This window comes from Hipposideros armiger, unplaced genomic scaffold (genome assembly GCF_001890085.2).
Source record: "Hipposideros armiger isolate ML-2016 unplaced genomic scaffold, ASM189008v1 scaffold_148, whole genome shotgun sequence".
Taxonomy (NCBI): Eukaryota; Metazoa; Chordata; class Mammalia; order Chiroptera; family Hipposideridae; genus Hipposideros; species Hipposideros armiger.
This window is the reverse complement of record NW_017731498.1, coordinates 2,549,334-2,566,323: the sequence shown is the minus strand read 5'-3', so window position 1 is coordinate 2,566,323 and position 16,990 is coordinate 2,549,334. Positions and strand designations below refer to the sequence as shown.

Here is a 16,990-nt window from a genome sequence, read left to right as displayed (position 1 = left end):
TACTGCCTTATGGTTCTACTGCTTTTCTACAATATAGAAAGACATAGACAGTAGTGATAAGGATTACTGAAGAGGTTAGGTATCTGGAATCAATACAATTTTTGTGAGAGGTGCCTTTGGTAAAGTATTGGAGTCGGACAAAAATGTGAATTAGCAAAGAGGATACTGGATCGCTTCCTAAGTTGGGGGAAGAGTAGAATTGGGGCTGGTAGGATGCTGAGCAAGGAATGATGAATAGCAATAATAGTAGATGTGAGCAAGAATGTTGCAGAAAATATGAGTAATTAAATTAGGCAATCAAATTCATAAAAAATTAAGAAAGTTTGATATTTTAAAGTCACAGGAAATCATTTAAAATCTTATTTTTGTGTTTAAAAATATCTTTTTATTTGAAATGTAATATGAATATAGAAAAATCCATATAACATAATGGATACTTTTAATGTAAATTCATCAATTGAACACACCTGTATAACCAGTATCAAAATCAAGAAATAGAACATTATCAATAATACAGAAGACTCTGTCCTGAATCATACTAGTCACTATGTCCCCCTTACCACCACCACCTAGTGTATTCAATATTATTTTATCTGATAGTTTGAACCTTTTTCACACCTGGCTTTTTAAAAAAGTGCTAGTTACACAGTTAACTGATTCCAGTTTCAACTTTTATTTTCTGGGAAATATCAAATTAACAGGAGCAAAAGTTAGAGTTTGCCTGAATAATTGAGAGTAAAAATAGTCTATTTGCACTTTGTTTTTTTAAATACAATTTGGGTTAAACACTTCACACAGACTTTCAAACTGAGCTCAGGATGGGAAAAGATAATCCTGTAGGAAACCAAATTTTCATTTTTAAAGGTTAAAAAAAAGATAATAAAGTGCTTTTTAGAATACAACCATGTTACAAAATTCTGACTATTTTTACATCATATTTATTTATTAGATTATGATGTGTTCCATGTATGGCATATGCAAAGTGAAGAATATAGACCTTAAGTTCAAAATCATTGTAACAGCTTACAAAGATCTTCCTCATGCTGTTCAGGAGGTAGGCAATCTTCCCATGGTAAGATTTTTTGGGGGATAATTCCATATCTATAATATGGATGACATCATTATTAGATTATATATTCTGACCTTATTATATAAATTCACGTATCAATTTTTTACTTTTATATTACTGGTTAATTATTTATAACTAATATGGAATTGGAAAATTAAGGTTCTTGAATATCCAAATTCTTATGATAAAGTTAATAAGGAATATTATAACCCTGCAATAATCAGGATATTTGCAATAAACTTTTACTTGTACATGTATAAAACGTGTGTGTATATATATCTGTGACATTTCACTTCTGGTAGAGCAGCTATAATCCAAGCCTAAGAAGGCTTTTTCAAATTTTTTTTCCTGTATAATATGTGCTTCTTATTGTTTAAAAAGTATTATGAAGTATTAAAAAAAAGAAAATCTAAAGATAAATTCCCAAATTTATTTAACAGGTGTTTTTATTTTTCTCCCTCAGACATTTAAACGGGTTTTGATCAGAGAAGAGGAGTATGATTCTATTATAGTATTCTATAACTCAGTCTTCATGCAGAGACTGAAAACAAATATTTTGCAATATGCTTCTACCAGGGTATGTTAAAAGTATTCTTTGATTGGGAAAATATAATTATAAAGCAATGGATCTCACTAAAACATTAAATAAATAATCTTTTTGCTTTTGCTCTAGCCCCCTACCTTGTCACCAATACCTCACATTCCTCGAAGCCCTTACAAGTTTTCCAGTTCACCTTTACGGATTCCTGGGGGAAACATCTATATATCACCACTGAAGAATCCATATAAAATTTCAGAAGGTCTGCCAACACCAACAAAAATGACTCCAAGATCAAGGTTTGTGTTTTCTCGTTAGGGAAGTGGTAAAGAATAAGAAGGGATTACTTTGATTCAAGCATAAAAAATAAGATTTTCTTCATTTAAAATATGCTATTCTTGAGTCCATAATTTGCTTATTTATATTAAGTGACATGATAAGAACTGGGGGGAAAGAAAGATAATCTGTTTACTTAGATGGGTTTGCAAATTTAGTCATCAACTTACCTGGCTGCTATGGTCTGTTCTTTTGTAAACACTCTGAGAACCAGTTTGGTAATAGGTTTCAAATAACTTTCATATTTTTGTTAGGCTGCTAAACAAAGTAGATTACTTTTGGTTAAGAATTTTTATTCTGTAGTTTATTGAATGTCCTGTAAACTCGTTCTGTGAACCTGTTCATCTTGTTCTGTTATAAAAATATAGATGGCTGATTAAACGTGGATGACTGTAAATTAAGTCTTCATAAGTCCATCCGTAATTCTGCCTGTGGCTTTTTTATATTACCTTGGGCAGGTCTCTGTTTCACAAGGGTGTTGCAGATCAGGAAAATGATGAGTGAGAAACTCTTAAATTCTCACATGAAAGGTTCTGTGCAACTACAAATCATTACATTATCTTCCACATGCAACCACAACTGCTCTCTGGCTTTGAAGTGCTTCAATTGACTTATTATATGCTATCATGGGCTATTTGAAACTGACTTTATTTGTATAAAGTGGGGGGCAAATTAGAGAGTAGAGTTAATGTAGTCTCATCTCAGAAATTGTCAGCCCATATAGTTGTACTTAATGGGCAAGAAAAACAAACGAGGAGAGGGGATATATTAACCCCTTGGAAAACATTTAGGTGGTGTGTTTAATTATACAAGTAATGCATACTCATGGTAAAAATTTCAAACTCTACAGGAAAAGGTAAAGTAGAAAATAATTGGCAAATGATATAAATATCCTTGTGTGCCCCTATGCCATCCTTTGTTTATTTGGTGTTCTTATAGTTGAGTGTCTGTGTACTGAAATCTACAACTTACATTATATAAACTGCTAAGATTCCACACCACGTCTATATGATTTACACAGTCCCACACTGCCACATAAAAATGTATACCAGGGTAATTTTTTAATGATGTTAATTAATCCATATTATGCTGCTAATGATGGCTATTTGCTGATCTTAATGAAATCACTTCCAAGTTGGGGTTCTTCATTAGCAAAAAAGTCACAGTATGAAAATCCAGATAACTCTTGATCAGGCATTAAGAGAGCAACTTAACACTCTACTTATCAGCATACTTAGGTGTTCTGGTTAATCAAATCCATATAGATCGATGGCCACTTATCAAGGAATTTGAGGACAATAAAATCTGTATATCTGCTAGTTCCATGAGCGTGTGATCAAATCTTTGTCCTGTCAGGCTAATGCTATTCTTCAGCTTTATTATCAAGAATATAAATTATATGGTTCAAACAAGGCCAAACAGACTAATAGAGATTTCTGATTCTAGGATATATGATAAATAGCCTTTATATATCAATATAGATCCTAATTAGAATTGATTGTTACTTAATACTGTAAGTTTTTTGCCAGGTGTAACTTGAATTTTTAATGAGAATATATGAAAGAAATTTTAATTGATAACTTACCCTTGATTTATGAAGAATTAAGTAGGAATAAATTTAAAACTTTATTTTACTCTCTTTAAATATGGACAATGGCAGAATATGTCTTGCAGACAAGTAGTTCTTGCTTTAAAAATCTAAGAGACCACCTTAGTGTATGACTAGACCAGCACTGTTAGAGTAAGCCTTTAATGAGCATAATTTATCAGTGGTTCTAGGGGTAGAGGAAACATTTGATTTGGTATTTCTGATAGTTCAGAATGCTATGTGTGTGTTTATCTCTGCATAGTTATATATATATCTATATATGATTTTCATTACTAATTTGTATTTTATCTTAACTTGACAGAATCTTAGTATCAATTGGTGAATCATTTGGGGTGAGTATTTATGAAGTACAGTGTCATGCATTGTAACTATTAAAAAATTGAAGATTTCTATAATTTTAATTTACAAATGCTGTAAATTCATCCAGGCATGTTGCATAGAATTTAGAAGATAGATATAGATACCTAGATATCCATATATATATATATTTTAATTGCAGATCATACTCATAATTGGTGAATTTCAAAGCTGTTTTCTAAACATTCAATACATATATATGTGTGTGTACATACATTCATGTATATATGTAGGTATATAGTCTCAAAGGAATGTTTAGAAAACAGCTTTGAAATTCACTAATTATGAGTAAGATTTGAAATAAGATACACCAAAATGTAACTACCTTATCCAAATGTCCCCAGCCAGTCCCCACCTACTGGTCTTCTCCTTCCGCACATACATACACTTCTGCTTGTCCCTCCTCTCAGATTTCTAGGATACTCTTTCTCTGGTAAATTGATTAGGACTTCATTACTCTGTCCAGTGTAAGCGACAGGGTATGGGTGGTCTTTGCTCCAGAGAGATCTAAGGGAAAGTTGAGTTTTGAAAGTTACTCTAGGCTGGGAGCCTACTGCTCTAGTTGACCGTCCATCAACATCACTAAGTCAGCAGTCCTATAGTCAGTGTGCATTACTCTTAATATGTTTCCCCATCCCCGCCTCTCTTTCCTATATTATTTATTGATGCACAACAAATCACACCTAAACTTAGTAAATTAAAACAAACATTTTTTTATCTCCTTTCTGTGGTCTCAATAATCCATGCATGGTTTAGCTGGGTCCTGGGCCTGTCCTCACAAAGCTCCAGTCAACATGTCAGCTGGGGCTGCAGTTATCTCTCGGCTCAGCTGGAGGACTGTTTCATACAAACTCATGTGTATGGCTGCTGGCGGATCCTAGATGGCTATCTGTCCAAGTCGCCAGCTCCTTGCCACTTGGGCCTGTCCATAGGGCTACTCGCTACTCACAGCATAGCAACAACTTGCTTCCTCCAGAGCAAGGACTCAGAGAGAGAGGGAGGGAGGGAAAGGAGGGATATAACGAGCAAGATGGAAGTCACAGTCTTTTTGTCGCTAACATTGAAAGTGATGTTCCATCACTTTTGCCTGTTATTAATATTTTTGTCAAAAGCAAGGCAACACTAGGTCCAACCCACACCCAAGAAGAGGAGGATGACACAGGGGTGTAAATACAGGAGCTGGGGATTAGAGAGAGCCGTTCTAGAGCCTGCCTGCCACACTTGCCCAAATGAAATAACTAGAGAAGGATAAAAATTCGTATACTAAAAGAACTAGGTGTTAAACTGTATGTTACAAACGGTAAAATGCTGTGTGGCATTTAGCTCACAGGCTTCACAAGGGAGACCACATACATAAGTAGGGTTGGATCCGAATAGGTATAGAGTAATGGTCTTCAAACTATCCTGCTTGCCATAAACTTTAAAAGAATTGAGAAAATGTTATATGTACTTCCATATTTTAAAGCTGATAACTAAAAATTTTATCATAAATTTAACAAGTGCACAGGATCTAATTTCTATCATATATGTGTTCTAAATGTATTTTTCATTAAAAACCTGTTTGTGCATTTAATTTTTATAAAATTAGCTCATTTAATTTTTAGAAAATAAAACATAATTAGTAAACTAATCCTCACTGTCAAATCGATCAGTCAAATCAGATTTAATTTCTATCAGAAAGTCTGACTTCACTTTTCAAATGAACATGTTCATACACATACCTGAAATAATCACCTCACTCTGATTCTAAAATCGATAGATAAAATATAGAAGTTTTCCACATGTTTGTCCCTTGGGTAAAATAAGGTGTTATGCCCCCTTTAGAATTTCTTACCAAAACTTTCTTTACTTTGCTGTGACAGGATTCTCCTTCAGAAAATATATATATTTCAAATCATCTCCAATAGTATTGGATGGACTCAAATTCTTAAATCTTTTTGATAGTTGATTTTTTATTTTAAAAACTATGATAGCAACATTTCAACAAATACTGTATCAATGATAGTTTAAACTATATAAACTACATGACTTGTCGACATATAATACCCATAAAGTGAGTCCAAAATTATTATTCACTGGATACTTCACCTCTTATTAAATTCTTGTGATGGTCTCTTTGGTTATGTTATGCCCTCAAAAACAAAAAATCTGTCAAAAGCAAGGTTCCAGAATGCTGTTCCAATTTTACATGCTTCTGAGATAGCAGCTCTGGTTTGGTGTGTGGGTGTGTTCCAGAAACAAGGAACTGGGACTTTCAGAGTAGTAGTCAGAGTTGCTGGAGAAAGAGGAAGAGCCTACTGGGAAGAGACATGAGTGGGTATTTAATTGGGGCAGTGTTAGGTAGAGTTACTCTCATTTGGAGATTTTTCATAGGTCTTATTTGGTCCAATAAAGCAGAAAATTAAAATGCAAATATTACCTCTGCCTGATTTTTGACACACATCAAACTACAGTTAAGGTTTGCTAACAACAAAATGCTGGCATTTAATAATACAGTGAAGAATTCTATAATTTGTAGACTTCTGAGAAGTTCCAGAAAATAAACCAGATGGTGTGTAACAGCGACCGTGTGCTCAAAAGAAGTGCTGAAGGAAGCAACCCTCCTAAACCACTGAAAAAACTACGCTTTGATATTGAAGGATCAGATGAAGCAGATGGAAGGTGGGAACAGTTCTAGAATGTTTTCAGTGGCTGAGGTGGTCATCTGGAGACCCCAGAGTACCAGCTCTGCTCTTAACTTCCACTAATCCTTTTCATGCCAAATTTATTTGGAAATTGTGAGGATTGCTCAAATAATAGGTGTGACTGCATCCCCCAAATTAAAGGTACCATATAAATAAATCATATACCATCTATTGAAATTCATTGAAAATATCAGATGTTTAAAATCGATCATTTTTTACAAAATATTGATAAAATTTTGTTACTTTTGATTAAAATTAGATTTTAAAATGCTTACTCTTGAAAAATATTTACTGTGTTTTATAAGAACCTCTGAAAAAATACATAGGGTCATAAATTTGTGATATTCATATTTTAGATGGTTTGTTTATAAACCTCTACAATTAAAAGCTACTAACTAAGAGTATAAAATAAGTCAGAGAAAGCACCATAGTTATTGGAAATTTGAGTTTTCCATTTATACATATACATGTAAAATATTTTGTATTTTTTTAATCTGCAGCAAACATCTTCCAGGGGAGTCCAAGTTTCAAAAGAAACTGGCAGAAATGAGTAAGTACTTATCATTTCTCTTTATGTAAATGAAACCGTTGTTTACATTGCAAAAAATCTTTTCATATTAGAAAAGAATAAATACATATAATTCCTTCAATTAGAAGACTTACTCATGCATTTAAAATATAATTGAATCAAGAATATTGTTTATCTACAAACTTTGTAGTTTAAAAGTATGATGCAAAGTGAAAGTGACCCTTTCTAAAATCTTTTGCACAGGAAGACTAAGACGTGAAACCACATCTTCAACAGGAATGGCTGTCGTTAGAAAATATTTTAGGAAAGCAGAGTTATAATGAGGAACTCAGTGTTAGATATAGGGAAGGGTTTTTATAAACTTATCATATACAAACGTCGTAACCCTTGTTTAAAGAACAATCTATTGTGCTATTATTGAACTTCCCTAACCTGAAAGTTTTCAAACTTAATTTAAAGCAAAAGTTTTCCATTACTGGAAACCAGATTTTGATAATGAACACCACCAGGTCATTTTCCAAGTTACACAGAGTGACATAAATTTGGAATGTTGAGGCCAATGGAATGCTATCTATCCTAAGCTACTCTGACACTATAAAAGATTAACCCAAGTATAGTAGATGGAAAGCACATTATGAAGAAGATAAATGTGTCCTAACTGCTACTGGGTTGTCTTAGAGAGCGATAACTGTGATAGTGAGTGTGGCGTTTCATGATAGTCTGGTGCCAGATCCATTAACAGGAAAAAGAGCTGAGACTTGTAAAGAAGACATATACTATTTATGAGATAAGTGTTAAAACTATCATTCCTACATCATAGGACATATCAATAAAAACAATACCAATTAAAGTGTGACTTTTTAAAAAGAGGCCTCTCAGAATGCCTCTGTACACATTGGAAATATAAAGTATTTAAAAGAATGCTTTTGATTTTTTAAACCATTTTTTTGTGTATTATTTTGAGGAGTTCAATTAAAACTAAATATACCAAAAGTTTAAATTTTTTGGTTATAAATTAATGTCTTTTGGGATTTTATATTGACTATTGTACTATTTTTAACTTTTAAATAATGGTGGCTTTTCCTCCCCAGTACATGAAAATAGACATGAAGCTTATAACTAAAATCAGGCCTTGAAAGCATATGGAAGCATTATGGAGCCCACAAATATGCATTTTAAAAGGAGCAGAAAGCTGTAAAAACATGAGTATTTTCTTAGAGTTCAGTTGCTGTAGTCAGTTCATTTCCTGGTGACACACTTAGCTGTGATGGTGAATTCCCTCTGCCAGGCTGAAGTTCAGGGCCTCTGTGCACCTGGAGAACGGGGGAGAAGCAGCAGGAGTTTTAACCCATAAGGCTGAGGAATTCTTCAGGCTGCTCCTCAACTTTCCTCAAAGAATTGCAGTCAAAAGCAGTCAGCACACAGTACTAGAGTACTCAGTGGAGGCGCCAAAGGGGAAGACCTAGAAATACTACTGTCTTTCTTTTCCAAGTATGACTAGTCTTTGTGCTTCTCTATGAAGAGCTCCTGTCCACCACTAAAGTAAAAAATTTATAAATAATTTAAAAGAAATGTTCTCTACACCTCACTTCAGCAGACCATCTGGGTGAGCCCAGGATTCTGCTCTGCTCAAGTACCAAACTCAACCTCCTCATCTAGAACAGTGGTCTGCAAAGTTGGGTATATCTGCAAGTGTGTAAGACTACCTTTTGGGTTACATAAAGAAAATACTAGAATTTGTTTATTTTTATCTCATCTACTTTTAAAGTGTATTTGGAGTAGGTGTGTTCTATAATTTATACACACGTACAGATACGAATATACGTACATACTTTGGTGGGACATGCTTGCAGTAAATTTAACCATAGGGATATATGATAAAAAATTTGGAAACTACAGCTTTTGCTAGGCCCAGAGCTCTACTGACTTGGCCTAAGTGTATGGCAGCCCTTTGCCACTGACCTAACACCATCAGTGCCATTAACCGTTCTCCATCTTTTTGCCAGCATCTACCCGAACACGAATGCAGAAGCAGAAAATGAATGACAGCATGCATCTCTCAAACACGGAAGAAAACTGAGGATTTCATGACTGTGGTGGGTACCGTGTTCACCTCTGGCCTCCTTGTCTCTCACAGATCTGACTGTATAACCCTCCCAGATTCTGTTTACGGCCACATTTATACATAGCTTCAGCTCTTTCTGTGGATATAAAGTGTGCAGGTGCACACTGAGTCTTTGTGCAGGCGACTCCTAAGCTACTTGCAATGCTGTAGTCAATAGAATATACATTGTTATTGTACAAGATTGAAAATCTTGTGTAAAGCCTGTCATTTAAAAAGTTGTAGCAGATGTTCTATTTCCAAAGGATGCCTGGGAGTGGGAGTCCCAACAACCCATGACTGTCTGAGTACTTTGTCTTCTTTTGTGGCATGTATGTGATGTTTGCTATTATTTTTATTAATTTATATTTATATATTTTTTAATTTAACATGAACACCTTTAGAAAATATGTCTTGTCTTCCAAATGCAATTTGGCTGACTGCCCCCCTCATTCACCCAGATGATCCTGAATTCTTCTGCTAAACAGATATTAAAAACTAGAAAAAAATTACAAGTTTTTACACATTAAGATTTTAGTTTACTAATGGAATCTGATGTACTGTGTGCTTGTTTTATAAATTTTAGCTTTTAAATACAAGCAGAAAGCAAAGTATAAACATGATATTGTCATACTACTGATACAGATTTCATACCTCAGGACTTCTAAGAATTTATTGATTTCTTTCTTCATCTAACTCATGCTCTAAAATTGGAGTCATTAATAGTACTCTTGGTTTTCATACCATACAGATCACTGACTTCATAAAGTGCCCATCTATTACTTGGAAAAAAATGTGTTCAACTAGAGTTGCTGTAAAGGACCCTAACAGAGTATAATCCCAAGTGCACTTTCTAATGTTTCTGGGTCCTGAAGAATCAAGATTCAAAATTATATTATTCCATTAAACAGACTGTTAATTATAGGAGCCTTAATTGTTTTCTTAGAGATTTGTCTAATTGCATCTCAGCAATTATTCTGCCCTCCTAAATTCAGGAAGGGGTGTGTGCTTAGAATGGTACATGTCTTCCATGTATCTTTTGAACTGGCAATTATCTATTTATCTTTTTTTTAAGTCAGTATGGTCTAACACTGGCACATTCACAGCCACATTATTTCTAGTTCAAAACTGCAAGTACTTATTCAAAGGTCTTTGGGTTAGGCATTAATGTTTATGATTTTGTGCAAAAGTTCAAATTAAAATAGCTACAGTAGTAGAAGAGGTGCTTTCCCTCCTGGCACCTAACGGTGTATTTAAACTATCTTGTGTGATTAACTTATTTAGAGATGGTATAATTTAAAATAGGCGGTATTTAAGGTAGTGTCAGCTAGCTTTTAGGAAAATCAGAGTTCTTTTTAAAAAGAAATCTGGTCTTGTTAGAAAAAAATTTTTATTTTGTGCTTAATTAAGTTTCAAACTTGTTTTTTACAGTTATGTTGATAACAAAGGCACTAGAATGCTTTGTCCCATTTCCTCATTAATTTTTGCATGAATATCATACAAATCAGTTAGCTTTTAGGTCAAGGACTTATAATTTTTATGGGCCTTTTGCTAAGAAGTTCCCGTTAGAATTAGTGCCAGAATTTTAGGAACTACAGAGATCATGTATTGAGATTTCTTAAATAAGTCTTCAGATACTGCTTTATTGCTTTTTGTATTGGTTAAAACTGTATATTTAATATTGCTATGTTGCTATTTTCTATAATTAATAGTTTGTCTATTTTAAAATAAATTAGTTGTTAAGAGTCTTGATGGTCTGATGTGGTCTTTGTATTAAGTACACTAATGTTCTCTTCTGTATCTAAATTTCTCTCCTAGCATCAAATCTGCTCTTAGCCTTAATGGACTGTACATGCAGATGATTTCGAAAGCTGTTTCTCTAGCCTTGACCTCTTCACAGAGGTCAAAGCTCTCATAGCCCATAGAACTCTTGATTACCTACTCCTGCCCCCTCAGCTTCTCAAAATATGAACCAAAATCAAACAAACAAAAATAACTTGTTTCTACCCTAGTCTTTCCCCATTTTACTAAACACTTAACTTGCTCCAGCCAAAAACCTAACTCGATTAACTGTTGTCTGTCTCCATTATTTCCTCTTTCCTCTTTACCTTTCAGCTTCATAAAGAGCAAATATGTAAGTTGATTCACATTGCTACTCGACTTGAAGTATTCACGCTCTTCACATGGCCTGTGAAGTAGCCCGTGTACTTCTCCATCCTCACGTCACGCTCCTTTTTTCTTGCTCACTGTGCTTTCCTCACACCGACCTTTTCTCTTATAATGCCAAGCCTGTCCCTACACCTCAGGCTTCTATGTTTGCTGTTCCGTCTAGAGTGCTCTTCCCGCAGAATTTTGCCTAGCTGGTTCCTTCCTATCTTTCAGGGCTCAGTTCAGAGGTCTTCCATGACCACCCATGCTAAAATCCTATTCTGTATTGTGTTTCTCTCCATCAAAAGTGTAACAGCATTTATTAGCATCTGAAGTTACCTTACCTGACTTGCCTATTGCATATCTATCCATCCCCACACTGGAAGCATCAACCTGGCTAGTCTTATTTACTGCTCTAGCTCTAGTACCTAGAAGAAGCCCATATGTAGCAAAAAAACAAAAACAAAAACAAAGTGTACTTTGAGTTTTTTTCCAAGTATGTAGAAGCAAATAATATTCTCTTCCTCTTTTCAAATGCCATGTGCTGAGTACATACCATATTCCAGTCATAGTTGTAAATGCAAGCAATACAACAAAGAATAAATAAAACTAAAATCCCCATCTCTGTGGAACTTCTAATCCTAATTCTAGTTTGGGAGAAAGAGAGCAAGTGTATAAGTAAATGTGGAATATGTAATTTGTCCAGTTGGATGAAGTACTTTGGAGAAAGACATAGCAGGGAAGGGGACGGGGTGCTGGTAGGGAAATGAGCTTTAAATTTTTAAATAGGGTGGCCAGGGAAAGACTTGGTGAGGTGATGTTTCAGCAAAGCCCTGAAGGAGGTGACAGAGCAAGCCGTACACTGACAGGGGTAAAACAGTCCAGAGGGGAAAAGCCAGTGCTAGGAGGTAGGCGTATGTCTGGTGAGTGAGAGAAATGAGGAGTGATAGAAAAATGGAAAAGAAAGGGACAAGCAGGTTATCTCTCTTCCTGTAATACAAAGTTTATATTAAAGGCCTTTCCTCCCAAGCATCATTTATATAGAGTACAAGCCCACAATCCTTTATCTGCAATTCCAAAATCCAAAAAGCTTTTAAAACCAAGTGGGTTCTGTCTGTCTAGTACCAAAAGTCGTATGGCATCAAAAGCATATCTAAATTGGCATGGAGCTATTTAGAGCCTTTATCCCATTTACTGGGAATATTCGTGTTCCACTACAAAAGTATTAATTTGGGAGATCATCTTGGCCCTGTGCAGGTGTTATATGTTATGTGGTACATGTACCATGTTCTCATCCTTAACTCCAGAAGAAACTATGAAGCATATCTGGTACCCAAGATTTCAGATAAAGGATTATCCTGAGTTTAGGTCATACGATCTCTCAGAAGCAGGGTGGATAGTGACATTCTCTCCTGGATCAGCAGAATGTTTATTTCTGAAGGAAGAAAGACTAGTAAGGAGGTTGGAGCAGGAAAAGTAGCAAGCGTACCTCAGTGGACTGTGCTTAGGTTGGATGGGGATCTTAATGCGGTCTCTTAGGTCGAGACAAAATCAAGCAGCCTTTATAACATTAAAAATGTTTTGTCTGGATAGAAAATTGGAGATTAATTTAGGACTCCAGTAATTAAAGCTGTTTATGACAAAAAGGAACAAGTTCAATTGCATATATTCCTTTCTTTTTCATTACCGTTTTCTGGTGCAGGGTGGGGGCAGATCCTCCTTGCTAATTCTGTTACCATCTGGATGACTTCATAGAAACTTGCTTGTGGAAGCACATTTTTGTTCCTCATTTTTGGGCCAGACAGTGTAAACAGCATTGGTAAGGATTCATTCAGTAGAATTTTCCTTTGGACTAAATAGATATTTTACAGGGCAACCTGAAACGTTGCCTCTGGAAATTATCAATTCTATCACAAGTACAGCTTCTTAAATAGAAATATATTATGGTAACACTGTGTAACATTTAAGTGGGATTAAAACAAGCTCTTTTAATATGAAGCTGGGATAGTGATCTATTTTTATAAATCCTTTTATTGTTTCAGGACTGTACTTATATATTAGTGTTGACACACATAATGATGACAATCTAATATGAAAGTTAAATTTATTTCATAGGCGAACATCAGTTACTTCCTGAATAGAAACTGTGATTTTAACTGAATTTAGTGAGAGAACATCAATATGGTTTATGTATTTATGCTTTGATAAAGACTGAATTAAAAACAACAGTAAGGCATGATTTTTCCTTTCTTTTTACAATTCTCCAACCTATTTGTTGTAATAAGGAGGGCTAATAAGATAAAGACTATGTAGTTTGTAGTTGTTCCCTTTTCATTATTACTGTTCAAGAATTCTGCCTCTGAGTAACACACACCAAGTTATGGTCCAGAATGACTGGCAGTTTCTTCAGGTCTCAGCTGAAGAATATTAACCTGTACTTTTTAAAAAGCATCGAATGGTATCTTCACAAACATCTAGCAGCAGATAAGGACACTATTCATGCAAAATCTTAACCTCTCTGTAAGTTAGGGTATATTAGAAGCACTAAAACACTGAACTTTCTTGTTAAGCAGAGTGGAAACAAAACTTAAGGATAGAAAAATCTAAGATGAACTTACATAAAAGAAAGGATCTATTAATTTCTGATGTAGTGTCATTATGAAAATGTACCTTTTCCCTCACATATCTGTAACTGAACAGCAAGATTTCTGAGGCTCTACAAATACTCTTCTATTAGAAGGAAATAAAGTGTCATTATCCTTCACATAGGAGTCTTGATGGCAAGCGTATCCTCAAAGACCAGAGAGAAAGCCTGTTCTTTCAGAGATGTATCCACGGGACTCATATGTCATGTCTCACGCTGGTCTAAAATTAGCCCTTCCTTATTGTCTGGAGTCCTAGGTTTTGAGGGCTAAACCAGTGACTCTCATCCTTGGCTAAACATCAAAATTACTTGTGGAGCTTTTTAAATATACTGAATTTAGAATCCTTGAGTCTATATTTTGTAAAAGTTCCATAGATGATTACTCTGTTGTACCCAGAGATAAGAAGCACTGAGATACACGTACATAACAGTGCAAACCTGCATATAACAAAGCCTAGAAAGGAAAGCTGGATAAGAATCCACCCAGCCCTTCTTAATAACTTGTACTCCTGCAGCATAGCTATTGATTAACCCATTGTGGAGTTTGGTAAAGGGTAGTCCATTTTGTATCCTTAAGTAAACTTATCTGTTCCCTTTGAGTGTTCCAATTTTTACATGAAACGAGTTCATAAAATAAAAAGGCATCAAGGAGCTTCAGAAGACTCTGTCAGAAATAGGCCAGAAGGAGGAAGAGAAGGTTTTGGAAAACACTGTTAAGATGTGAAGGCTTTGGTCAGTTACAGAGTGGTTGTCCAATGGTGAGAACTGATAGCTGTGGGTAATACCCAGGTCTGAGTATTTCTTTGCTGGATAAAAAAACAAATTTACCAAAAAATGAAAACAACTTGTATATGGCTAACTTTACAATAACAAATAACGGAATAAGACTATATAATTCCCCAAATAGTCTTGTGATTTAGAACTAGAGGCATCCAGTTGACTCTGCCTCTACAAGGTAAGTTCTGCAAAAATGTATAAACAGAAAAAACTAATGATGCTAAAGCGACTGCACCAATAAGGAGCAGCTGCAGGCAACGATAGGAACAGTAGGTTGTTTATATAAGCCATTTATGTTTTAAGTAGGCTTTGCTATGACACCTTAACTAAGTAACTGCTTTAAAAAAACAAGCTTATATCAAGTGGATTTATGTATATCTAAGAGACATAAGGTTGATATAATTTTGCTGCTGCTTAGGGATTAAAAGACACACACATCTGATCTATTATTTGCAAATAAGCACTTTATTATCAAATAGTCCAGCATCAGAACAAGGTTTCTAATTCCAAAAAAGTTTTCTTTACATAGTATCATACTGTGAAATACCTCTTAGGAGACTCTGATGCTATGTCCTACATCCCATTCCAGTTTCTATTTTGTAGTTGGGTAACTTGTTTTGATCTAAAAAGTATAAATTTATCTCATTCTTAATGCTATACATGAAACGTAAGTATTAGCTCCTTTTCAGCTAGTACTTTATAATTATACTGTGCCAGTTTGAGACCTGATTTATAGTGACACAAAAGTCAACTACACATAAAAGAAACACACATAATCATTTTTACTTACAGAGGAAAATCTCTCTTAACACAAAAGCAATTATATAAGACAGATGAGCCCAGAAATAACATTCATTCAAAGGTAGTACTTCATATTCAATAATCCCATAGGATAAATCAATGACTCAGAGTAAATAGAAAATTAAAGTTAGCCCTTGGACTTTTGACAATTTAATTGCCAAGGCCTTTTGTGAATTCTAATTAATGCTCTAAACTAGCCACTATTTCTTAGAACAATGCACCAAAAGAATATGAGCTTTAGTAGATACCGGCTATTTGAAATTTGTTTTTGTGCAAGTTTTCCCTTCATCCAGTATCCCACAAACAAAGCTGTTCTCAAGGCAAACTTAAGGTTTATAAAAAATTAATCGAGTGCCTACCATATGCAAAGCACTGCCCTGGGTGCAGAAAACGTGGAAGTGACAGCATTCCTTGTCAAGCTATCTATGTGAGATCAGCCTGCTGAATAATGGACCTTTCGGCCAGAATAGCATACACTTAGATGGATATGCCAAAAGTGTCCAACTTAAAGAGACTCGAAAGAAGACATGGTAAATATAAAAAGAGATTTTAATTGTTTTCCCCCTAGAGCTTAGTCACATCTGATCAGAGTATTTAATGCCTTCAGTGTCCACTTTGGGTTTCAGCCGATGGGGAAGACCGATCCTTCTTTCAACAGAACGTAAGTATTTTAGCCAACTGTAGCTCATCATAAATACTTCTACAGAAAAGCCATTCTCTGGCTTCTGCAGGGAAAACGGAAGTGTTAAAAATTCTTTCCTACAGGTGAGGATCAATTTTTAAACGCTCCAACTCTGCTTGCTTTGCTGATAAAGTTCTTGAGGAGATCGTGGTCCATTTCTGCAAAGCCTGAAGTTTGTGTTACTACAGTCAAATGGTTTATGCAGAACCTGAAGCAGAATTCTTCTAAATCCTAGAAACAACCAAAAAAATGTTTTAACAAATTCCTATTTCCTAATGCAATGCAACATAGAATGACAATTCCTAAAACACGCAGGCGAGGAAAAGGTATTTGCTAGCCAAGAGGAAGAAATGTGGTACAACAATACCTAAAGGATAGTTAAAAAACTATACAGCTAATATGAATCTATGCTTGTAAAAATGCAAACAATAGAATAAAACATTCAAGTTCCTCTACACCAACCAATGCAAAGAATCCAACTTTTTCTTCTCAGAGACAGGCACATGTATGAATTCTGTACCTTTTATAGTGACTCTATTTGTATTATTCATTATACTTTCAATATCTGTTGAAAGTAGGACACTCCTCTTTTATATTCCCCTAAGGGTTTTAAATATTTCTACCTGTAAAGAATATATAAGAAAAAGTTAAGTCATAGAAAATGGTAATGCTGAGAAGCAACTTCTCTGAAGTCATTAACAGGCCACTGCTCTTT

General features: G+C 34.8%; 2 protein-coding genes across 2 annotated transcripts in view; one reads left to right on the top strand and one right to left on the bottom strand.

Annotated features, from left to right (window-relative positions):
* RB1 (RB transcriptional corepressor 1) overlaps nt 1-10,971 on the top strand; it is a 153,181-nt gene extending 142,210 nt beyond the window's left edge. Inside the window, exons 21-27 of the mRNA XM_019650855.1 lie at nt 950-1,054; nt 1,533-1,646; nt 1,743-1,906; nt 3,854-3,884; nt 6,428-6,570; nt 7,094-7,143; nt 9,129-10,971. Coding sequence (XP_019506400.1) covers nt 950-1,054; nt 1,533-1,646; nt 1,743-1,906; nt 3,854-3,884; nt 6,428-6,570; nt 7,094-7,143; nt 9,129-9,202 — 681 coding nt within the window. The 3' untranslated portion in view covers nt 9,203-10,971. The remainder of the gene's footprint in view (nt 1-949; nt 1,055-1,532; nt 1,647-1,742; nt 1,907-3,853; nt 3,885-6,427; nt 6,571-7,093; nt 7,144-9,128) is intronic.
* A 4,267-nt stretch (nt 10,972-15,238) lies between these two features.
* Nucleotides 15,239-16,990, bottom strand: part of LOC109387145 (RCC1 and BTB domain-containing protein 2-like) — a 35,780-nt gene continuing 34,028 nt past the window's right edge. The window contains 1 exon segment of the mRNA XM_019650866.1: nt 15,239-16,506. Coding sequence (XP_019506411.1) covers nt 16,366-16,506 — 141 coding nt within the window. The 3' untranslated portion in view covers nt 15,239-16,365.